This window comes from Ambystoma mexicanum, chromosome 14 (genome assembly GCF_040938575.1).
Source record: "Ambystoma mexicanum isolate Mex_15411 chromosome 14, UKY_AmexF1_1, whole genome shotgun sequence".
In the NCBI taxonomy this organism is placed as follows: Eukaryota; Metazoa; Chordata; class Amphibia; order Caudata; family Ambystomatidae; genus Ambystoma; species Ambystoma mexicanum.
This window is the reverse complement of record NC_090940.1, coordinates 627,148,282-627,173,843: the sequence shown is the minus strand read 5'-3', so window position 1 is coordinate 627,173,843 and position 25,562 is coordinate 627,148,282. Positions and strand designations below refer to the sequence as shown.

The 25,562-nt window shown below is 44.9% G+C and overlaps 1 protein-coding gene across 1 annotated transcript in view; it reads left to right on the top strand.

Moving 5' to 3' along the window:
* ARMH4 (armadillo like helical domain containing 4) overlaps window positions 1-25,015 on the top strand; it is a 553,724-nt gene extending 528,709 nt beyond the window's left edge. The window contains exons 5-6 of the mRNA XM_069638088.1: window positions 22,947-23,081; window positions 23,654-25,015. Coding sequence (XP_069494189.1) covers window positions 22,947-23,081; window positions 23,654-23,722 — 204 coding nt within the window. The 3' untranslated portion in view covers window positions 23,723-25,015. The remainder of the gene's footprint in view (window positions 1-22,946; window positions 23,082-23,653) is intronic.
* Window positions 25,016-25,562: the final 547 nt, after the last annotated feature.

Here is a 25,562-nt window from a genome sequence, read left to right as displayed (position 1 = left end):
ATTACCTGAGCGTCTGGCGGCCATCTTGGCTTCTAATTTTTGCCGTGTGTTTCACATAGTTTGAAAACACTATTAGAGATCATGGGGCTAAATCTGATTCAAATTGCATTTTTACAAGGATCAATGACAGTTTTACCTGTCTAGTATTTTCTTAGGTGTTCTTTGATTATAACCCTAAACTATTAGGTGTTAATTATAAAGAAAAACATTTTTTTTAATTTATAACTAATGACTTTTCAACAATATTTTTTTAAACAATATATATAAACAATGTTTTTTTGAAGACCTTTCTCTTTCCCACACACTCTTCAAATAGATGTATTCCTTCACATTGGTACAATGATTTGCAAAATACAAACTACATTGTAGCATATTAACAACAATACCGATTTTTCACTTTCACATGTTCACAAACAGTCCCATGAAATGATGTTTCGAAAATCACTGCATTACAGCCAGTAACTCATCTCATTTTCTGAATTTAACCCCGAATTACAAGTGTCCAAAATACAAATCCATTTGGCTTCTCTTCTCCTTAATTGTAACTCTCTGTTACCACCTCTTTCCATGCTTTCAATTCTTTCAATGCCTAAAAACTTGATTTCCTTGATATCCGTTATTTTATGTTCTTTATTGAAATGAGTAGCCATAGGATATCTCGTGTCCTTATTCTTAATTGCTCTTATGTGTTCTTGTAATCTTATCTTCAATGCTCTGATGGTACTTCCCACATACTTTTTGTTGCAGATGCACATGACTGTGTAAATCACATATTTCGTATTACAATTAATGAATTGTCTCAGTTTTTGATTTTTACCATTTGGTAACCTTATCTCTTTTACACCATTTTCCATTTGGTCACATATTCCACAATTACCACAGCTATAAGTTCCTGTTGGTGCCGGCACTTGTAAAAATTGACTCAGAGCTTCCGGTTTTTCCTCTTTCATATAACTTAGACTGATTTTTTGTTTTAGGGTTGGCGCCCTTCTGTAGACTAACCTTGGTTTTATTTCTAAATCCTGCTTTAACGTTTCATTAGTTATAAATTAAAAAAAAAAATGTTCTTTATAATGAACACCTAATAGTTTAGGGTTATAATCAAAGAACACCTAAGAAAATACTAGACCGGTAAAACTGTCATTGATCCTTGTAAAAATGCAATTTGAATCAGATTTAGCCCCATGATCTCTAATAGTGTTTTGAAACTATGTGAAACACACGGCAAAAATTAGAAGTCAAGATGGCCGCCAGACGCTCAGGTAATGCATGTGACGTCATCGCGCAACGTAACGCGTGACGTCATCGCGCGGCGCGATGACGTCACGCGTAGCTGGCCCGCGAATATAAATAGAAAGAAGTCACTCACTTTTTGAGTAGCACGGATCAAGAAGGACTAGAGGCAATCGCACCTCGACAGCAAGGTAACATTTTATAATAAGGAGAGCAGCATAAGGCACACATTGTGATCCCTGAATTAGAAGGATAACAGAACTTTAGTTTAAGTCTAAAACCTTGCTTGTGATACTTCTGTTTTTTACAGAATTTCAAAAAATATCACACTTAGAAGATGGAAAAGGAATTAAAAACGTTTTTCCTGGATTAAGTAATAATTTACTAGTTAAAAATTGAAATCAAACCAATATTTCTAAAAATTGGTGAGTATGTTAGACAGTTTAATGTAAGGTGTTTTCACCACCACTATTTTTGTTGTATCAAAACAAGTTAAAAGGTTTCATTATGTGAAGAAATTTATTTTTATTTTTTGAATTAGAAACTCTCCTGATGAACCACGCATATTGGGCGTGGAGAAACACGTGTTGAGAGGCAATATGGTTTAACAATTGAAGGAGAAAATCACATGTTTGACAATAAACAAAGATATGAACCAACAACTAAAGATATTATTTTGTATGATTTGAATGACAAGAAAGGGAATACCGGAAGCGCACTCCTAAAAAGTGTGGTGTTAAAAAGAATTGTTTGGTAAATATTGCAGCAGCCGCAATACACACTTCTAAGTGCAGCATCCAGGTAACAGAGACTCTTATCAGGTTTGCAGAAAAAGGAATCGCCAATCATAGGAAACAAAACCGCAAAGGACTGCAAAAAATATAAAAATATGGGAGTATCACAACTGGAGGGCGGAGCCAGGGTAAGAAAGATTAAAAATAACTTTCAGCCCTGGCTCAAGACAAAAAGGCTAGCCAAAATGACCCTGTGGTGGCAGAATATGCTCTCTACGCTATGTAGTCGTAATTCTAAACTAATATGGCAACTCCTAGCTGGTGCAAAGGCTGAATCAAAACGGCAGCTTGTTAACCCTATTTATGCATACAAGTGGACCTGTTTCATTCAATCCAAATTTGTACGGGCAATGCAGGAGGAAAATACCAATGAGGAAAGAAGCCCCTTTCCATTGGTTATTGGAGCTGAGGCAAACTGCAGTGCAATTTTCAAGCTAAAGGGTTCCCGAGCAATGGGTCCCAATGGATTATCCAATGCGGTACTAAAAGGAAACCCGTTTATTTGGTCTAAAATCTTGGAGATCCTCTACAATAAGGAGTGTAGCAAGGATGTTGTACCTGATTTTTGGCGACAGGCCATTTTGCTATCCGTACACAAGAAGTGTCATCGAGAAAGACCAGAAAATTATAGATTACTCTCTCTCCTTGATGTAACTGGGATAGTGTTTACGTCTTTTGTCTTTGAGGCCCTACAAAATTGGGCAACTAGCAATAACATCTTGTACTTTACCCAGACAGGTTTTAGACCTTGCTCTTGTACCACACATAACATCGGGCAGTAGAGAAAAGTATCCTAGAAGCAGCAACAAGAGGTAACTCAGTCACCTATCTTATATTCGTTGACTTCAGTGCAGCCTTCGATTCAGTAAACAGGGAATTACATTGGCAAAGGTTAAGAACTATAGGCTGCCCTGACTGGATCGTGAAACTATTTATATCACTACACACTAACACCGTAGCATATGTTTGCTTGGATGATGCCGGAAACTTGTCCCTCAGGGTGGAAATACATGTAGTAGTTAGGCAGGGATGCTCTTTGGCACCCCTGCTGTACAACCTATATTTGGCAGACCTTCTGCCAATTCTGGTTACCAACCAAGGTTGTTCTGGTAAAATAGGTGACATCTGTATACCTAGCATCCTATACGTAGACAACCTCATAGTCACAGATCGGACCATAGCTGGGGTGAAGGAAACATTTTAAATCTTGATTGAATGTACTAAGAAAAAACATCTGACAATAAACATGTATAAAAAACAAATGATGGTAGTCCCCGGGGGCAAGGTAAACCAAGTCCGACTTGATACAATATTGGGCCACATAGATTATGTAGACTCATAGAAGTACCTGGGAGTGGAACTATCGGCAAAGAGCAAATATGACAACCTTATTGAAGCACGGAAATGTAAGGCTGTATGCCATAAGTACCTTTTCCAAATCTACGGCAGGATTCTTCCTTGCCGATACCATCAAATTATACCAACATTGCTTTGTGTCTGGTATTTTATATGGTTTGGATGCTGTGGCAATACCTGATTTAAGATTGCTCGATGTATTGGAGGGCAATTTTTGGAAACTAATTTTGACCTTGGCCCAGTCCACTCTGATGGCTTACTTACGTCCGGAACTCATCCTCCTTTCACTGAGAGCGCAGTGTATGTTACGGCGGGGATTGCTGTATGTGAACGCGTGCAGCAATTCGAAATGCCCGCTATTTAACATAGTGGGCAGAGCAAAAAAGCACAGGATAAAATTAAAATCACCAGACTTTGTGAGTTTGAATGAGAAATGTTTCTATGAAATTGATGGGTACCTGATTTTAGCCGAGGCACCGGTTTTCAAAAGCTACAGAAAATATTCACAAATAAGATGGAAAGGTACTTACTACTGGGTGAAAAAGTGCGTCAATTTGGAAAAACTACATAACTACACATATATGATGGGTGTTTCCCACAAATACCTCCAAACACAGCATTATCTGCTTAAATGCCCAAACGCGAAAGTCTGCAGCTTTATCTTATGATTCAGAACCAACCAACTCCCTTTATTAGTGACACAGAGCACCTTTATAAAAATGCCTAGAGAAACCTGAATATGTGTATTTGCAAATGTACTGATAAACTAGAAAGCACACGACATGTATTTACCCAGTGTGCCAAGTTGGCCTCAAACTATATGTGCACACTGGGACATTTCGTTGGCGAATATGATACCATTAAGTCAGACGGCTTTTGGCATTATTGTTTAAACACGGATTCGGATACAGTACATATTGCATTGTATAACCTTTGGATACATATAAAGGCCCTACTTTAGCATGTTCAGCAAGAGGGATGGTTTAGAAATACGCAAGAAAGTTAAATATAAACATAAACAATGATATAATATTGAATGATGTAGAAGATTGGCCATACAATCATATTATGTATGCCAATCCATTTAGTTTATGGTGTTATTGTTTTTTTAGGGTGTTTTCCTCTTCTTCCCTTTTTTTCTTTTCCTTTCTTCTTTTATTTTTCTTTGTGTAGTTCATATACTTTTTCTTTGTGTAGTTAATATAATTGTCATAGGAGGCCTACCTTCTTGAATGTCTAATTACCCAACAGTTGTATGTGTGTAAGTAGGGCATAATATTTATTTAATTCTAATTACATTTTTTTATTGAATTTTTATCTAATTTTATCTAATGAACTTATTATTGGGCTAAATGAATGTTTGACAGGTTTAAATGTTGAATGTTCAACTACATAACAGTTTGTCTATTTATATGTTGTTGTGAATTCATATATGTATTCCATATTTTGTATTTTGCTTTTTGAGATCTTCTTAGTTGTACATTTTGTATTTCTGTGAGTTAAATTTGTAAAATTTATTTTTTGGAGCTAAAAGATTATTATTATTATTATTATATACCAACTCTTATGTAGGCATGTTAAATGGCATGCAAGGTAAATCCCCCTTGCTTCTCTCTTGTTGGTATCCAGTCTCTTAAAACCAAATCCCTCTTCACTTTCATTGGATTACAAATCAAAGTCTCCTTTGGCAAGTCTATCTCCTCAAGATTTCTCACGCAGCTAGCCATAAAATCCCTAACCAAAGCACCAGTATATGCCAAAGAATCTAATCCTATTTCTGAATACATAGTGTCCTATGTGAAACACAATATTTTACGGTACAAGGCCAGTCTTTTCCACACAACCCTGCTCCATAATGATTGTAGGCCCAACTCATGCTTAATTTCCATGATTTAAACCCATTTCAGAACAAAATAGAGTGTTCTCTTCATAAAAGGAATTCGCACTAGTCCAGCTCCTCTAAGAGCCAATCCGGAAAAACCTCTAGACCATACAAGAGTTTTGGGACGACCTTACCCGTATAATATTTTTAAACACGAACCAAGGAGAATTTCCCATATTTTGTATCGATTTTCACCATCTGTGCTGCCAAAATATTTGCTTTGTTTTTTAAAATTTCTCTATGATGGTTCATGTTCGGATTTGCCACAATCAGAAGCCCCAAATACACGAAGCTATTTGGGACTTCAAGCCTTACCTTTTGAATAGACCAATTCCATCTATATTTCTTTTCCTTCTGGCAAAACGTCACCACTTTAGATTTCATCAGACTGATTTTTAATTTATTCTCCTCCATAAACTGTGTAAAAGCCGTTAACAAGCGATCCAGACCAATTGGTGTCAAATCTAAAAGTAAAATGTCATCAGTATATGCAAGCCATGATAACTTTATTTCCTATTTTGGGGGCACAACGGACACTTTTTCTAAAACTGCTCCTAAATCAGCTACATATAGATTAAAAAGGCAGGGTGCCAACATGCACCTTTGCCTCAAGCCTGACATAGTACCAATCTTTCTTGACAGTACTCACTCATGATTTAGGTTTTCCTGTATCACAGTATCTGAATGGTGGTAAATCATAATTTTTAGGAGCCCAATAGGAATGCCCAACCTATGTAGTTTAGCCCACACGATATACTGAGCAACCAAATCAAAAACTGTAGAGAGTTCTAAGGAGGCCATATAGATAGGGTATCAGGTAATATTATCCCCATATATATGGTCGCCGTAAATAATATCGCCGGGAAAAGTGTCGCGGCGATATTATATGGGTGACCAAATATATGGGGACAGGGGCAAACAAAATGTTTTCAAAAAAATAAAAAAAGTTTTAGGTGTTGCGGGGGTGTTCCCCGCATTTTCCATGCAATAATATCGCCAGAAAAAGCGCCCATTTTTCGGCGATATTTTTGCATGGCGAGATTTTTGTGGCGACATTATTATATGGAACCATAGATAGTTGCCGCATGTTTACCCCAAGCCAATCACTGTTTATAGTGTGACAAAACCTTGGATGGTGTCCCTTCTCCCCTAGGGGAGCCCCTTCCCATGAGGCCAAGCCGGTACCCGATAGTCCCACTGGGGGTGGTACTCTGCCGGTGGATCTCATGGGGAGGGACCCCCCCCTATGGAACTAGGGACGACAGTCTGGGAGGAACACGGTACACACAAAACATATCCCCACCTCCCTCATCCTCCAACCCTATAGAGAGTCCCATAATTCTACATATTTCCATGTGTCTTTGTAGGGTAGATGACATGACCTCCCTAGAAAATACTGGGACGAAGAAGGGTAGGGATCATCTCTGTGAATCACCTATAGAAACTGGCCCAAAGAAGAATGCAAGAAGCAAATAGTTTCTTACCTGTAACTCCATTTCTCCAGCATTGGTATCTTTCATGGATTGACATGCTTAGAATATTCCCTGTCGTCAGGCTGGGAATCCTCTGTAAATTATATAGACCTTTTCCATAGGAAATATTTTGACACTTGTGTCCTATCTACGTCGTTTTGGGCCGCGTACGCCTGCGCCACTAGGACGTAGAGGTATAAGTAACCCCGCCCCCACGGCTCCCTCAGGTTTCGACCCCCAAAGTAGTATGGGGGGACATCTGGTTTGCATGCCAGGGGAGGCCGGCGGGCGCATGTGAATCCATGAAAGATACCAATACTGGAGAAATGGAGTTACAGGTAAGAAACTATTCCCTTCTCCAGCATTGGATCTTTCATGGATTCACATGCTTAGAATAGATTGTACAGCAGTATCCCCCATAGTTGGAGGTGTGTATGCAAACCAATAACACTATAACCATGAATGCATATTTATCATGGCTAAACTTCAAATCATAGTACATGAACAGCTAAAAAACAACACTTTAAAGTACATTAGCCGAACGATATACCCCCTTTATTGGGGCCTACCTTATTGAAATAGGTGCTGTAGGACTGCACGACCCATCTGTGTATCCTCAACATGTTGTTGTTCGAGGCAATAATGCCGGGGAAACGTATGTGGTACCGACCAGGAAGCCGCCTGACATATCTCCCAGCAGAATCCCGGACCACAATGCCGTCGACGACGAAGCAGATCTCGTCGAATGGGCTCATGGACGTCTTTCCAGCGGTTTCCCAGCTTTTGAGTGGCAAAAAGAAATGGTAGATGACACCCAGCTGGACAGTCCTTGTTTTGAGATTGCTTTACCTTTAGCCGAAGGGCCATAGGCCACAAATAGCTGTCTTGTGTCCCTGAGATTTGGAGTGCGATGGAGGTAAAATTTCAGAGCCCTTCTCACGTCCAACGTATGGAGAGCCCTCTCTGCAGCAGACGAAGGTGTTGGAAAAAACGTCGGTAGCACCATAAAAGAGTGCTTATGGAACATGGTAGGGACTTTAGGAATGAAATGAGGATTAGTAGCCAACACGACTTTATTTTTGAAAAACCTCAAATATGGTGGATCGATCACTAACGCTTGTATTTCTGACAGACGTCTAGCCGAATTAATAGCCACCAGAAAAGCCAGTTTCCATGATAGGAATTTCAATGACGACAATGACATCGGCTCAAAAGGAGCCTTCATTAGTGCTGCTAGGACCAGGTTAAGACTTCAGATCGGAAGAAACTTCTTCGTTGGAGGAAAAGTTCGGAACAATCCTTTCATGAAATGTTTAATCAACCGGTCACTAAATAATGGAGTTGTATGTCTCTTCCGAGTAAATCTCGAAATGGCCGCCAGATGCACTTTTATCGATGAAAAAGACAAACCTTTTTGAGCCAGGAGTAGCAAGTATGGTAGAAGCTGCTCCGGTGTGATGTGAAGTGGACGTAAACCTGGGTGATCCCCGCACCAAATACAGAATCTCTTCCATTTGTATGTATACGAAGCGTTCGTGGACGGCGCCCTTGTAGCTTGCAAAATGTGACGACAGTCCGGTGGAATTGCTAACGTACCAAACTCGGAGAAATCAGGAGCCAGGCTGTCAGACTGAGGCTGTCCGGGTCGTGATGCCAAACCGCCCCTTTGTCCTGAGACAAAAGGTTCGGGATCCTCTGGAACCTCATGGGCTCTGCTGCTGAAAGATGGAGTAGATCGGAGAACCACACTTGCCTCGCCCAGCACAGGGCCACCAGGATCACCCGACATGGATATCTGTGAATCCATTGCAGCGTCCGACGTATGAGCGGAAACGGGGGGAACACATACAAAAACTTGTCCGTCCACAGGAAGGAGAACGTTTCCCCCAGTGAGTCTTGCTGTGGCCACCTGCTTGTGTATTGTAAGCACTTCGTGTTCTCTCTCGTCGCAAAGAGATCTAGAGCCAGACGACCCCACTTTTCAAAGACACAGTGTAGTTGTTGGTCATTCAATTCCCATTCGTGTAGTCGATTCATCTCTCTGCTGAGAGAGTCTGCTTGCACATTTTTGACTCCTGGTAAGTGGAACGCCAATAGACATATCCTGTGGCGGAGGGCCCAATGCCAGATCTCCTGGGCTTCGGTCGACAGAGTCCTGGAGCGAGTACCCCCCTGTTTTCTCAGGTAAAACATTGTTGTTGTGTTGTCTGTCATTATCCGTACAACTGATCCCTTTATTCGTGGTAGAAAGGACTTCAGGGCCCAACACACTGCCCTTAACTCCAGCACGTTGATGTGAAGGCTGGACTCCTCCGATGACCATCAACCTTGAACTTGAAGGGAATCCAGACGAGCTCCCCATCCAATCAGAGAAGCATCTGGAACACAGGTTCCAGTAAGGGCACTCCTCTTGTTAGATTTGTGGAGATTCTCCACCACTGAAGTGCCTGCACGAGCTTGCTGTTGATGGTCAATTTGTCCGACCAACGACCTTGACTCTGTGCCCATCGATCCGTCAAGAATTCCTGAACGGGCCTCATGAAGAGACGACAATTGTTGATCAAGGGTATACAGGACGCCATGGTCCCCAGCAGGGACATGTACCTTCTCATCGAACTCTGGTGTCGACTTTCCATTCCGATGCCTTGTGTCGTAGTTTCAGAACTCTTTCGACGGATGTTTTACCAATCCTGACTGCGTCTGGAAATCCGCCCCCAGAAAGACCAAGGTCCTTGATGGCGTTAAGGAGGACTTTTCTAAGTTTGTTGCGAAGCCCAAGCGCTGTAGAAGGGACATGGTGGCATTCGGACTTTCCCGTGCCCTTTCTGGAGATAACCCCCTTACTAACCAATCGTCCAGATATGGGTACACATGATGACCTTCCTTCTGTAACCAGGCTGCCACTGGTGCCAAACATTTCGTGAACGTCCTGGGAGACGATTTTAGGCCGAATCGGAGGACCTTGAACTGATAGTGGGTTCGCCCGACAACGAACCGCAGAAATCTTATGTGTCGTCGACTCATCGGGATATGAAAGTACGCGTCTTGAAGGTCTAGCGACGACAAAACATCTCCCGGTTGTATCGATCGGATAACCTCTTGCAGATTAAGCATTTTGAACTTTAGATTCTTTAGCAGCTTGTTGAGAGCCCGTAGATCTAGAATGGGACGCCATTTTCCATTGGGTTTCTTGACCACGAATTAACGGGAGTACACTCCCCTTCCTCTTTCGGCCCCCGGGACCAGTTCTATAGCCCCTTTCTGCAGCATAAGCGTCACTTCCTGCACCAGTATCTGAAGATGGGATTGCGGCGAGAACACTGGCGGAATGTGTGGTGGCTTGTCCTTGAACTGTAGGGAGTGACCCAGATGTATCGTGTCCAAAACCCATTGGTCCGTTGTTATGCGTTCCCACTCGTCGACGCGACGAGACACTCTGCCCCCAGGACGTCTCGAAACATGTCATTGCTGGGTTTTCGCCTGTCGATCCTTCGCCGACGATGAGTAGGAGCCTCTCCTTCTTGAGGACTGGTAATCTCTGCCTCGACGAGTAGCTTGGGCTGCACGTCTGTAGCCTTGGGAAGAGTAGGAGGGCCGACTGAAACCTCAGTCACTAGGTGATCCAAACCGGGAGTTTCCGGAAGCACCTCTGAAAAGGACGAAAGGATTGAACATTTCTGCCACTTTGGAGGGCTCCGAGTGACCGAGCAGTGTCAGAGTCTCCTTTCATGCCCTTCAAGGCTTCATCCACTTTCTCGCCAAACAGTTGTTCCCCTTCGCACGGCATGTCCAGCACTTTGTATTGCACCTCTGGTCTAAAAGTCATGCACTTAAGCCAGGCTTGCCTCCTTAACACTACGCCGTTATTGATTTGTTTAAAACCGGCCTCCGCCAGGTCGACAGCGATATTTATGAGTGATTGGAAGCTTCTTCCCCTTCACGTACTAGCAGCATAGCGGACTTCCTGTGTTCCTCTGGCAGATGGTCTAAGATAGGAGCCAAACGATGCCACATCGCACTACCATACCGTGCCATAATGGCCAGGGAGTTGGCTGCTTTCACTGTAGTTGCACCGACTGACAATACCTTCTTTCCAAACGCATCTTGTCTCCTGGCATCGTTGTTCGGCGGGGTCGTGAATTTGTGTTGCGACCTCGCTTTTCTGGACGCAGCAGTGGACAACATCGAATCCGGCGAAGTTTGAGACGTCAAGCATTTGGGGGTTGACTCCGGAGCCTTGAATTTCTTTTCTAACTGACCTTTTATCGCCGGTTCTGAGAAAGGATGACGCATTGTCCTCAACCCCTCTTGCCAGACATGGTCCAAAATGGGGATAGCAAACATCGATTTTCTTCTCTTGCCCATATGATCGAAGAGAAAGCAATCTTTCTTCACTTCTTCCGGCGCCTTGCCAAATTCCGCACACGCTTTTCCCATCATTGCATGGAAGGCCCCGATGTTATCCGGTGGTGATGGTTGCGACGGGCTCTTAGGAGTTTCCATCTCCGCATCCTACTCCCATGTGGGGTCCCTTGAGGGGGACAGTGAGACGTCTGAAAGGAACCCTTCATGCTCTGTCTCCGACTCCGGCAGTTCTCCCTCCTCCGAGTGTGGGCGAGACAATCCTCCTCCACCGGGCAAGTTGTAGGTATTCTGGTCGTCGAACGAGGAGCCGGGCCTGGTTCGGCGACGACCGGCGTAGCCCGCGGTACCGTCGGGACACCAGCGTGAGGAAACTTCGTGTCCAGACGCTGTAACAGCTTCTGTAACGTGTTCAACACCTCCAGGAACAATAGAGACTGGGGATTCAGCAAGGAAGAGGCGGTTGGGATGGCACTCCCACTCGGGGGTTCCCCCGAACTGATTGCACATAACCCCAGATCAGTTGGCTGTACGATCGGACTATGGTCATCCTCTGCCGACGAGATGGAAAGGACCGCTTCTAGCTGCAACAAGGCCTCAGGCAAGATCGGGTCGAAAACTTCCGGCAGCTAACCCACCGAAGGTGCCACCGTCGATGACATCTTCTCCATAACCGCTGCTTGACCCGCCGAAGTGATCGCGGGAAGAGCACGCACATATGGCAAAGAAGACGTTGACGATCTGACCATCGTCGACGACGAAGGTTTTGGCACAGAGCCTTGTGGCGCACTCGCCGTTTTTGAACTCGGCTTGTGGGCCAACGACACTCGACTCGAGGTAGAGCCATGGCGGTCTCCCGAGGAGGATTTCAATTTCTTGTCATTTTGATGAGGAGGAAGAAAAGGACGTTTTCTTTGACAAAGAGTCCCTCGCAGGATGTTTATCAGAGGGGGTTTTTCCGATGAACGTGGTTTCTTCGTCGGGGGCTCTGCTGACGCAGAGCGACGTGGGGGCACTGGGGATTTAGATCTCGAGGCAGTAGAGCCTACCTCCGATGCAGGGTACGCACCCGCCCTGTCATTGAGCCAAGTCACCAGGCGTCTGTTGCGGTCCTTCAGGGTCTTCTGGGAGAAGCCTTGACAGATCTCACACGTGTCGGCCGAATGATGAGGGTGAAGACATTAAATACAGTCCATATGCCCATCACCTTCATACACTTTAAGACCGCATGTAGAACACGGACGAAACAACGCCTTTCCAGACATTTTCGAAGGAAGTCGAAGAAAAAGAACGCACAACCTAGCAAAAATAGCAGATACTCGAGGTAATCCCACTACTTTGGAAGACGGTTGAAATCTGAGGTAGCCGCGGGGGCGGGGCTACTTATACCTCTACGTCCTAGTGGGGCAGGGATTTGTGGCCCAAAATGACATAGATAGGACACAAAAGTGTCGACATTTTTCCTACGGAAAAGGTCTATATAATTTACTGAGGATTCCCAGCCTGACGACGGGGAATATTCTAAGCATGTGAATCCATGAAAGATCCAATGCTGGAGAAACCCACTTGAGAGTAAGAACACTAATACTGCGACGAGGAGGCGGTGCAGAGCAATGCAGAGTGCCCCACAGAACCAACATGAGCAGCCCAGACAATGTGAAACAAACAAGTACACGCTGAGGGTTAAAAGGGAAGAAGGATTTTACGACCCATCAGATCCTTCCTGGAAGAGCAGAGACAGCCGAACGCAGTCAAAGCAAGGGAGATGCCACGAGTGCAGAGGCCGAGACACTTGGCTGTCGGCAGAGGCGTCCCCGGTAACTCCACTGTGGTCTGAGCAGAGAAGAAGGCAGAGGGCAGGACAATCAGCTTTGATGAATCCGGTGGAGTCATCACTAATTCCCTGGCGGTAACATCCTCCCATGTGGCCAGGGGACAGCCAGGGGACAACATCCTGACCTTGTGGGGCAGTTTTATTAGGGAGGATCACATGGGAGGAGACAGCCTCCGGGGGAATATGACTCCATCGGATGAGAAATGGTATCCCTCATTTTCCCTTGAAGATAACATCCCCTTGTCTGCAACCCTCATGGCTTATTCTCATGTTATCTTCTCCTTTTTCTAAGAAGAACAAGGGAAAACCCTCATATAAAATCTTGTAAAACAACTTTGCCAACCTGACGGAATCAGCTTTGACAAATCCACTTATCCATCAAAACCTTTTTAGGCTTGTTCAAAGTACCAAAAATATCACCAGTGGACTACAGGCCCCAGAATCCTTGAAGTACTGGGACGACAAAGAGAGAATGGGGCAAAAGAGATCACACGCACAAGGGGCAGTCTAGTGTTTACCGGGACACACCTATATCCGGGAAATGTAAGTAGCGCAAACCAAGAGGAATTGACAGCTGCTGTGGTGACTGGGGAGCGAGAGCTGAACCTCGTTGCAAGCCAATGCCGGCGTGGAGAAGCCGAGCGGCTCACAGATGGGGAAAAAGCTGCGGACTGAAGGTCCGTCACAAGAATGCCAGGAGCCGGTGAAGGACTCCTGGGCATTCACAGATGGGGAAATGCAGTACAGCACTCACCGAAGCCGAGAAGGAAGCAGGCGTGTCAAGCGGAAACCGCGGAGCACCGGTGAAAGAAGAGAAGGTAGCAACAACGAGAAAGCAGGCTGGGATCCTTCCTTGCAGATCGCGAGAGAGCGAGTCAACGTCAGCGAAGACCAGTGAGTCCACCCAGAAGCAGAGGGGACACTGGGGCCGATCAGCAAGCACCCCAAGTGAAAATATATGAAAGGCAGTATACAGAGACACAGTTTGGACATATTGAAAAGGGGGAATGTGAAGTGCAATGAACCCATCTCCTGTTGTGTGGATGTGCGAAGTGCAAACATTTAACGAACACTGAATGGATAACCTATTAGGGGGACACTTTATCCAACCTTATATACAAGGACATGTGGGAGCGGGCAAAGTCTCCAAGTGTATGAAAACAGAAGTCCTTGCAGGAGAGTAAACCAGGCCATCCAAGTGTGTGAATCCCGAAGTCTTAGCAGACGAGTAAACCAGGCCAATCAAGTGTGTATAAAACAGAAGTCCCGGTAGCAGAGTACACCAGGCCATCCAAGTGTGTGTAAACAGAAACCCTGGCAGGAGAGTAAACCAAGCCAATGAAGTGTGGGTAAACAGATGTTCTGCCAGGAGAGTAAACCAGGCCATCCAAGTTTTCAAAAACAGAATCCCTGGCAGTAGAGCAAACCAGGTCAGTTCAAATGTGTATGTGTCAAAAGACCTGGCAGGAGAATATACCAGGCAATTGGAAAGGAGTGTGTTAAATAAGAAAGAAGAAACCAATATTGTAAAGCTAAACAGTTTTGACTACAAGTGTAGTAGTTGGCCTAACGAGACGCAAAGAACTTTTGTGTGGAAAAAGCCTCACGGAACAAGGAAGAATGGGGGGGAAGGGAACTACCCTCTGGAACGAAGAACCTTCTTCTCTGAGGAACATTTTGTTTGCATCATTTATTCTTTATGAACACATTTTCCGAACCTTCAAAGGTTAAAGACATTTCCCTTTTCACCCTTTTAGTATAGTTTGTAGTGTGAGGGTCAGAATAGACCTTTTTGCCACAGGACAGTTTGGGCCTCATTACACGTTAGGCGGTAAGGGTTTACCGGTACCGGTAAGGGCACCGGTACCGGTAAACCCTTACCGCCTTACTACGAGTTCCCTTTGTGGGACCCGACCTTAACGGCTGGTTTTACCAGCCGTTAAAGTAGGGTGCCGCAAAGGGACCTTGGAGCTAATTACGGTACCGCAATTTGCGGTACCGTAATTAGCACCTTCCCCATTCCCATTATGCCCTATGGGGGAAAAAATGGGAATGCGGAAGTGCCTTGGTGAATGGGGAATTACCGCCCTCGCTCACCCTGGAGTAGGGCGGTAATTCCGCCATCCACCAAGGCGGACACGGTAAAATACCGGCGGCAACCATGGCGCTAATAGCGCCATGGTTACCGCCTACCGTGTAATGAGGCCCTTTTTCTTTGAAATCCTGACACAGACTGATCCTACGTTTTTGGTTTGGGTAGGGAAATTCATCTTAGAGCAGGGTCAGAGAGGCCTTTTCCCAACCCCTTTTTAACCAAAAACATGGCAAACCGGTGTCTGACTTGCATGTCTGACTCCTCACACAGCCAACACAGAGAGCTGGTGTGCGCAGAGAGCTGGAAGTGCACTGTCCAGGAGCAGAGGAACGTGGCAAGTACAGTATGGGTCATGGAGGGCTGTGAGAAGCCAGAGTGGGGTTAGAGAAGCCCACAGACAACTGGTGGGCACTTGTAAGAAACCTGGAGAGGTCTGGCTAGCTGGACAGTTGGAGGGTACCCTGAGGGGCGGAGAGGTCACAAGGAACATGTCTGAAACCTGCAACAGAACACAAACTGCCTCCAAAGCCATCTTCAGAGTGACAGTACCTGGCAGGGTAGTGAACCAGGTGGGTAGTGAGAGAAAGGCCAGGAGAACAGGCGCATGCCCCCTGGCATTGTGAACTGAGGAAGGTCAGGGGAAGAAGCAGAACCCCCCCATTCAACACATTGAGATAAAGTTTGTGAAGATTGCGAAGGCCAAGAGGAGGGAGTCATTCTCTTGGCATCACAAGAAGCCTAAGAGTTGCCAGGTGTAGAGAGTCATAACCCCTGGTACCTGGGAACATTGTGATAATGTTTGTGAATTGTGCAAACCTGAAAAAGGGCAGGGGAAGAATCACACCCCCAAGCATAGTGAACTGCGCAAACCTGAGAAAGACCAAGGGAAGAAAAGCATACACCCCCTGGTATTTGTGAATATTTTTAAATGCCTGGGAAAGACCAAGGGAAGGGATTCATTCTCTTGGTACCAGGAGTTTGAGTTAGAACTTTGCTTTAATTTGGAACTGAGACTTTTCAATCTGGAACCTTTTGTTGTACCTTTGAGAAGAACTGCAACCTGGAAAATGGAGTAATTCCCTCAGGAAATAGTCCCCTCAGACTACTGGCAAGATGGTCTGCTATACAGGAGAAGGAAGCCATTCTTCGGTACTAAGTAAACTCGCCAACCTTTTTAGTTGAGTTAAAAGTGTCAGGGATGGAAATAGTCTTTTGACACAGGAGGGTGGACTACATAATCTCGAAAGACTTCCTGACAGAATCTTTAGTGTTTAGCTAAGGCAGGGAAACCCCTCTTAGTTTTAGGGATTCTTGGGGTTTTTCTTCCTTTATTTCTGCCAAATAAAAGTTTACAACCACAACAATGTCACCTGTGTGTTAGTCTCCTCCTTCCACACCCTTATATATGGTGTTAGAGCGGGATGCTGATTCGCCTGATAAAAAGCAGAGGGCCCAGAGATGCCCATGATCAAAATCCTTACCACCCTCTCTATTGCCCCATGAAAAAGATCTAGGATCATAACAAGCAAAGAGTTGAAAGGAGAAGAAATCTGTTTCCAAGTTTCTCCAGGGACCAAATCTCTGCTATCAAAGTGTTGATTTTGGAAAAGCTCAAAGCTGACATTTGCCAACGACGGCTCCTCTACAAGGAAACAGCCCCAGTGAATGAGTTACGACTTTATGATTATTTGATCAGTCCAAACTCAAGGTTGAACTTGGTAGTAAAACCAAATAGGGAGTTGCCACCAATAGGCTCCTAGGCATAAAATGTAGCATAGAACGACCCCCTTTTACAGCTCCCATGGGAACTATTCAAACTTCCTCTCCTGCCGAGAGCCCAATTGAAGAAAAAGGGGATAACCTGGAAAAAGCAGAGTTGTCAAAGGAAGAAGGAAGTTTCCCTAAATAATTTGAGGAAGTGTTCCCCTCAAAAGAAAACCCAGATCCCTGTTACTGGCTGCTTCTAGCACCAGAGGTGGAGGAGATTCCTGAGACCTCCAGTTTCCCTATAATATCAGTCAACCTGAACACAAACGAGGCCCTACACGAACGCCTAGTGGCACACCAAATGCAGTCAGACACTAGGTTTCAAGAAGGATTAGATAGGTTTACAGATTGCCAACAAAGACCAATTCTCCTGCAAGGTATTCTACAGCCCTAAAGGGAGCGAGACGACCTTGGGATTCCTTTTTTAAATTTCGAGAGACTTGCCCCGCAATTTCATTGGAGTGAAGTTATTAGAACTTGTTATCTCGCTCCTCTTTTGCAAGGTGAACTTCAGGCCTCATACCAAAGCCTGAACCCACTGGGTATCACTCCCTTTGATGAAATTAAACAGGGCTTAGTACACCAGGTGGGACAGACAGAAAGCTTCTACCGGCAATAATTCAGGGAAATTACGTTTAACTCTAATGAAACACATTTAGAGTTAGGCGCTTGAATATAAAATACACTGTCTCAGTGGTTCGAGAAAAAACTTGCCAGGGGCTATTGGGGAATTTGCCTTCGAGCAACTGATTAATAGCTTGCGGCTCTCCTTACAAAGGGCAGTGTTTCAACTAAGTAAGCCCTCTATGAATACCACCGTTGAAACCGACCAGGCTCATGCTGAAGCCTCCAAACAGCTAAGGGCTTTACACAAAAACGAAGGATGTAAAGACCAAAAAATAGTCTTCCGAAATCCACCTTCTAACAAGTCCCAGGGTCATTTTAGAGAATGGCCCCCCGAAGACCCCATTAAATCTGTGAAAGCAGGGGCTATGGAGGCTGAGAAAAGAGATTACGATATCCTCTCATGAAAGAGCAGGGTTGGGGGAACCAGAAGAGGGGAAGAGGATGAGAGCACCGATATTAACCTGTTTCTCTTGTAAGGAGAAAGGACACCTAGCTAGAAACAGCCCACAAAATAAAAAGGAGGCACCTATGGTGATAGGTTCGATGGAGGGGGTGAAGAGTGAGAAAATACAGAATCTCGAGAGGACTCGGACATTGAAACAATGAGCAACTGTTTCTGTCTGCTCACCCCCTTTAAGACACATGAACTTGTCACAGTGAATGGAGTCCAAGTGTCCGCTCTAGTAGACCCGAGACGCAAACAAACGGCGGTAAGAGACGATCTGATCTCTACCAATGAACTACAGAAGGGAATGCTCCTCAAAATCATCTATGTACATGGAGATGAGGAGGTATATCACCAGACACCAGTCACTATTAAAATCAGGTGTCATCCTTATTAGCTCAGCCGTCATCCGCAGACTCCCAGAGGAAATTGTTATCGCCACAGACTTCTCACAATTGGAAACATCATTGAAAAAACGGAGAAGTCCAGATATACCCCCCCCCCTCGACACCTGGGAAGAGGATGAATTTAAACCAGCCACCCCTACCGGGACCTGCGGTGAAAGCATCAAAAACCCCTATATAGCCTTAGATGGGGAAGCCACTGGCAATAGGGGGTGATTATTGTGATGAATCCTGCGGAGTCCTCACAAAACCCAGCCTAAAGTCCCCTCCCATGTGGCCAGAAAAAGGCAGCTGTTGCCTGATCCTAACCCTGGGGGTGGTATTCGAAGTGAGGATCACATGGGAGGAGAAGGCTGTCAAGCCAGTCGATCTCTTTTCTCAGCTGGCCCCCTCCTCTGGAACAGCCTCTCCTTCCTCTGTCTTGAGCAGGATATCCTCAAATTCCAGGGGCTCTTCAAGACTTTCCTTTTCTCCTCCTCCTTTGCCTTCTCCCTCCCTTGCTAAACCCCACAGTTGCTGAGATTGCTGACCTGGGCGCTTATGTGTCCTTCTGGGTCCTGTCCTCCCCCTCCAATCACCTCTGGCCTCCGCCCACGCCCTGCACTTGCCTTTGGGCGCCCACTGGCCTGTGCTGTCTCACAGGCCTGCACTCATTGTATTGGTTGACAACTCTTACCAAGTGATCTCTGCCAAGCACTTAACAGCTGCTTGCAACTCATTCCCTAACACTTCCTTCCATGGAACTCCTAGCACTTACCCCCTTTCCTCGTCTCTTCTCTCTCTCTGTCTTTCTCTGTACTTGCATGTTCTGAATGCTCACAAGGCCTAGTAAAACCGCCTCTTTCTCTTCATTGTTATTATATTTGCCTTTCGTTCCCATGTGCCCTCCCCGTTGCCCTGTGGGCGCTTTGAAACACAATTTACTTGATGTATAAGCTCCTTACAAATGCATAACAATTAAAATAAATAAAAGGGAAGGTGGTGACTCTGTCAGGAGAGACGCTGTGTTCATCCTCTCCTGAGAATGAGGTTTGCCTAGTGTCTGAATATTTAATGGCATGTTGTCACAGTAGGGCTCCCTCCCAGACTTACCCAAGATGCCAAGTATGAGAACCCTTTTTATAAACATGGAAAGGATGTATATAAAGGTCAGGGAGTTAATATTACTACTTCTAGTAGTTCTGATTCTACATTGTGTTTGTATTGTATACCCAAGAGAAAACCACCACTTCCTTTGAAATCTTCCCTTAAATATACATCATATAAATCACCCAAACAGATTGGATTAAATAATGAGAAAACAATTAAGAACATTATTGGCTAGAAGTCCCCTTAGTACTGAGACGATGAAGAGGGGTACAGAGTTAACGAACTGTAATGAGCGGTCTAGTTGTTGTAACGACCCACACCTGAGCGGGACCTTTAAACATTTAAAGACCTTTCAGGTGCGGGCTAAGAAAGAGCAGCAGGGAGAAGCAGAAGCTGGAGTTGCCACTGTGCTGACAGCGGGACATCGCGCAGAAAAATGGGCTGAGGTCGGGATTCCTGGTTTATACAGAAGACGTGCAGCAGTAAGCAGTATCGAGGCCAGTTACCCCAAGAGAGAGAGAGAGAAGCTCTCTGTGTCCTGTGACCTGCTCCGGTGTAAGGTTTTCACCAGAGAGCATATGGTGCTGTGAAAGCTCCATTGACAGTCAGCACGTGCATTGGCAGACTGACAGGAGCTGGCAAACGCTGAGGAAGTCCTGACGAACGAAGAAGCAGTACTGACAAGTCAGAAGGAGAGGCCAGGACATACCAGTGAGTTGGCCTGATGCAGGTGACTCCAGGGCACTCTGGGGAAGACTGCTAGATAATAATGAACCTTTTGAATATCGAACATTTGAATTAAAGCAAACTGGACGTAACTCTCCTATTAAGAGATGTCAAATAGGGGAGTATTGTGACCCGTATTGCCAAAGCCAAAAAGGGGCAATAATGAAGCAAAAACACAACTTGCCTAAAGAGGGATATCCAATAAGGGAATATTGTAACCGGCATTGCCAAAGCCAAAGAAAGCTGAGGGTGACACCAAAGCAATTTAAATATGATGTTCCCAAAGCAAGATACCCTGTGGGAGAAAGTTGAAAACTACATTGCCAGCAGCCAAAAGGTTGTGTAATCAGAGACTGCAGGAGCAAATTCTGCCTCGTATAAGGGATCAAGGGGGAGAGAACTGTAACCTGCATTGCCTATGGCAAACATATCAATGTGAGAATCATTAACCTTGTGTTCAGTATACTTGAGGAAGATGGAAGCCAATTGTTTGGAAAGTCTAAAGACTACCTCGAGAAGTAGTTGTTGGTTCAACTTTTTAGCGGGTCCCACTATGGGCGGCTGGTAAAACGGGAGCTGCTAAAGGACCAGGGAGCTAATAACGGGCCTGTTATTAACGGGCCTGTTATTAGCTCCCTCCCCATTCCCATTGAGCCCTATGGGGGCTTGAATGGGAATGGGGATGGCTTCCCTGAATGGGGAAATACCGGGTATTCCAAGGTTGGAATGACCCAGTAAGTCCCCATTCAGGGAACCCGGAATGTGGTAAGGGGGTAGCCATGGTGCTAATAGCACCATGGCTACCTCCTAACTCGAGTGAGGCCCAATATCTTTAAACAAAAACAAACAAAATACATTCCCATAACTCGGGAGTCTGTTTAAAGATAATATTTGAGAGTTGGTTTGGACCACCAGCTCTCAAGCGATTCGCAATCAACCCTACCACCTCATCCCACGTCAAATCCAATGTAAGGGTATCCATGGATAAATGCAGCCACTCACCCCCTACTTCCCTCCCATACGGTGTTGCAAAAATACCACACCCACACCTCTTCTGGAATGGGATTCAGACCTCAATGATGGACAACATCGCCTCTCCATCCTTCTGCCATAGGATGGAACGTCAGGCTTTAAGCAATTTTTCATCCTTTGTTCTCCTTCTTTATTAGATTGACAGTACTATTAAAATCTAACCCCTTTTGTCTGGTCTCTCTTGTAACTTTTCTCCTACTCTTTCTTGACCCTGTACACTTTTATCCTACCTATGCAAAGGGGACTTCAGTGTTACGGTTCTTCCCTTCCAATCTTTACCGAGTGGCATAGCTTGTTTAATGACACTATTAAAGTCATCCACAGAATAAAGTTGCATTTTCTGCTCAATGGTCGTATTAATAAAAGTCAATTTGATATTCTCATGAAACAATCCACATTGGCATCATTCCATTTCAATCTACTGCACCCCGCGATCATGCCCATCCAACCAATTTCAGCCCATTGCTTGTCCTCGAAATTAAGAATGTCGCTGCTAACAGACAATGGTCACTTAAGTGAATATCCCTAATACATAAAATCTATACATATATCCAAGAGCGATTTAGAAACCGATATGTAATCCAGGACCAAATAAGATGACCCCTTGTGATAAGATGTCATCTTATTCTGTGGCATGTATAATAAATCTTATTGACTTCATAATTCAGCATTGCAGGCCACACGCTTCCATAGTTTCAATCTATATTGACTATCATAAGGTATTTCCGCAGGGAGCTTGTTTCCCTCAGCAAGTAGTCCACCACCACCCCCCTTCCCAAAGCAATATACTTCATCCGGTTAAACTCTAGATCATTCCTCACGGCAATGAGTTGGCTCCCGGAAGGGGCAACCGCGGTTACCCTTGCTGGCCAGATGAAACACTAATAGCTAACCGTCAAACACAGGACCTTCCGTTAGCCATGCTTCCTGAAGCAAGAACATTGCATGGTTTCTCAAAAATATACAGTGGCTCAGATTGTTCACCAACTCATTAAAACCCGGATCATTCCAGTAGAGACAGTTAAAGGAAATTGGTGCGCTAAAGATGTTTCAAATCCTTCAACTGAGCAATAGATTGATATGATTGGTTATGATATGATCGGTTATTTATAACGCGCTTAATACCCAGAGGTTTCAAAGTGCGGACCCTGGGATCGAACCGTGTTGCTCCGTGTCGCCGTCTTGCTTCCAAGGCGAGCAAGTTGCCCCGGAGTAATCCTCCCAAGACATGGGGCATGTTGTTTTCATGCAACAACCAACCACCTCCAATCTCCCACACTAATGGCTCAAACGCCCATTAGACAAGCACCCACGCCCTTCATCACACACTGATTTACCAACCATCCCAGCAGCTCTGCATTTACTTTCATGCCATTGTAAGGCGGCAACTGGATCACTTACTTCAATCCTAGATTAAGAATCTGCAGGAGATATAACTATTGCTATAATGTTTAAATAAACAATTACTCCCTCGCAGACAGAGCAGAGCGGACCTGGACTGCATCCGCATCTGGCCTGCCGAATTTTGTTCAATGTACGGAGAGAGCGGAAAATAGCAATGTCATCCAGGTTCCCCATGGGTTTCTGTTCCAGGTGGTCAGTAATGGTGGTGGCCATGTTTATGAAATCCCTATGAGTTCTGCCTGCTTTCTCTGTAACGCAAAGATCTGGAATACAGCTGCTAGAATAGGGCCTGTATCAGCCTTGCCATCCAGGATGCTGTGAAAGCGCAGTGATGCAAATACCACAGAGCGGTAGCGTGCCATGCATTTGTAAAGGGCCGCCGGGCCGTACTTAGTATTCATGTGGTTGTTTGCTTCTTGTACAGGCCGGATACATGTCAGGGATGCTGCTGCCAGTAGGGATTGGCATCGCCGGAGCCTTCTTCATCCTGGGAGTCCTCTACAGCGTCAAATTCATGAATCGTCGGAGGAGATTGGGCTTCAAACGGAATAAAAGAAAGGTATTACAGTGTTCTCCTCCTACGCCTCTCTGTCATGCTGTCTTTTTAATCCGCTCTCATCTGATCACTGTGGCTGTCACCTTGACGGGCCACAGGGCCGCCTGTGTGACATCTATGGCCTTTTGTCCTACAGAATGTTAATGTTAAAGGTATTTGTACCGCGCACCGTCACCACCAAAGTGGTCCCCAGGCACTCTGCCGGAGCTGAAAAGGAGAGTGTAGAAAAAATGGGGTTTAGTGGAGGGTTAGTATGGTGTAGTTGGGAATAGGAAAGTGAGATTTGTGATGTTGTGTTGGCAGCTTCAGTTCTGTTCGGACCGTTCGCTGAGTTTAAGCATGGTTAACGGGTCTGTGCGAACTCCCATGTGCGGTTGCGCCGGGTTATGCGTTATTAGTTTGTTGTTGCAGTGTGGTGAAGTGCATGTGGATTGCTGTGCAGAGAAGTGGTTGTCTGGTTTTCTGTATGAGAGTTGTATGAGGAAAATTGAGCGACTGCTTTGCCATTGTTTCGGCCGTGTAATATCTCTCTCTCTCTCTCTCTCTCTCTCTCTCTCCCTCTTTTGCTCCTCAAGCAGATAGAGTTCAACAGCATGCAGGACCGAGTGATGCTGCTCGCAGACAGCTCAGAAGATGAATTTTGAATCCGCCCTTGGTGCTGCTGTGATTTCCAATGACATTTTTGCAGAAGACCGAAACACAGCTGTCTCACTGCTCTCCACCAACTGTGTAGTGGTTTTAATGCACTGAAAAAACACTGGCATGCTTTTTTTATTCTGATTTCTTTGTTTCTATGCACAATCCACCTCATGGCTGTGCGGAGTCCATTAAGTGCTATTTTGAAGATGTGATAAGAACTGATTATTTTTCCACTAGTAACCAGTTTCTTTTAAGTGGTTGCAGACGTTCAAATCTATTTAATTTGTGGGCGACAAGCTTTTGAAATGAGTGCCTGATCAAGACCCAATGGTTTGCACTTGAAATCCCACCAGCTTTAGCCGGCATAGTCAGCGGTGAAGGCTCGTGGGTGCTGTAATCCATCAGCCCTCGCGAGAATATTTAGCGGTGAAGGATCATGGGAGTTGTTGACAATCACCCTAGTCCGTGATGAAGAATCATGGCAGGTCTAGTCCATCAGCCCTGATCAGCACAGGTGGCTGTGAAGGAGCATGGGAGGTGCATTGCACCAATCCTAGCTAGAATAGTCAATGGTGAAGGAGTCATGGGAATTGAAGTCCATCAGGCCTAAGAAGCTTAGACAGTGGTGAAGGGTCATGGGAGATGTAGTCCAAGACATTTGGAGAACCACATAACAAGTAGCAACATATGTATTTCACTCACATCCATAGTCACCTTTAGTCTTTGAGCCAAATGGACATTTGCTACGCTCGCTTGCACTTCATAAGTGCAGGTGAGCGCCGGTCCTCCACGGCTCCTGCGTGACACACCTGCTTCCTTCTCTGGCACTTCATTGGCTCATGCTTTGCCCCCATGGTGCCCTCGACGTCCCATCAGACTTAACAGCATGGATCATTTCAAAGTTGCTTAGCTTGCTGCGGGACGCCATTTTGTGTTGGGAAATTATTGTTATGGAAATGTGCCTGCTAATGAACTGGATCATGTCATACAGGAGAATTATACCGGATGTTGTAAAAAAAAAAAAGAAAAAACGTATGTTTGGGAACACAGGAAAACAAGTATTCTATACTAATGGCCTGTTGTTTATTTTTAGGACCCTTATTGTGTATGTTCGTGGCTTCGTACGGGAGAAGACATGTACTGTCCCCACCCTGCGTGTGTTCAGCTAGAATATTGAATTTACAGTTAAAAAGATGAAACAAGTAAATGTGATTCAACAGTAAATGTTTGTCTCTCTGGGCCTGTAATGCATCCTATAATTTATTATTCATAAAAATAAATGACTGTCTGATCCATAATATTGATATCTCTCAAAAACCTCCAATGAACTCGCATTTTACTTAATGAGCCTGTAACGCGCGGCGGGCTGGCAAATGAAGGCAATCAATACGGGAAGATGGCAGCGAAGCGCCGCGCGCGAAAGGTAAAAGGCGACATTTGCAGCAAAGTCGTGACTTTGCAAAGAGATAACGAGGGAGGGACGACGCCATGTTCATGAATAAGCAAGCAACCATCTGTACTTGTCATTGCTTTTTTGGCAAATTCATAAAATTGCAATAAGACAGATTCGCAATATTGTTGACAAATGCAAAGAGGTGCATTGAGTTTTTATGGCATTATGTGGCTATCAGTAGAGGCATGCTGTAGAAAAGGAATCCGTCTATAGCCTCTTTTTTCGTAAAATCATGATTTTTTAAAAATATATGTGAGTATTTGGTTGCGTAAATCGCAGGTCGAGAAAGTTACAAAAGCCTCGATTATGCAGATCGACTCCCAGAAGAGCCCATCCCCGGTGCCACAGGGAAGCCATACCCATGAAGCTACCAGCAGCCTCAAGAACGTCCG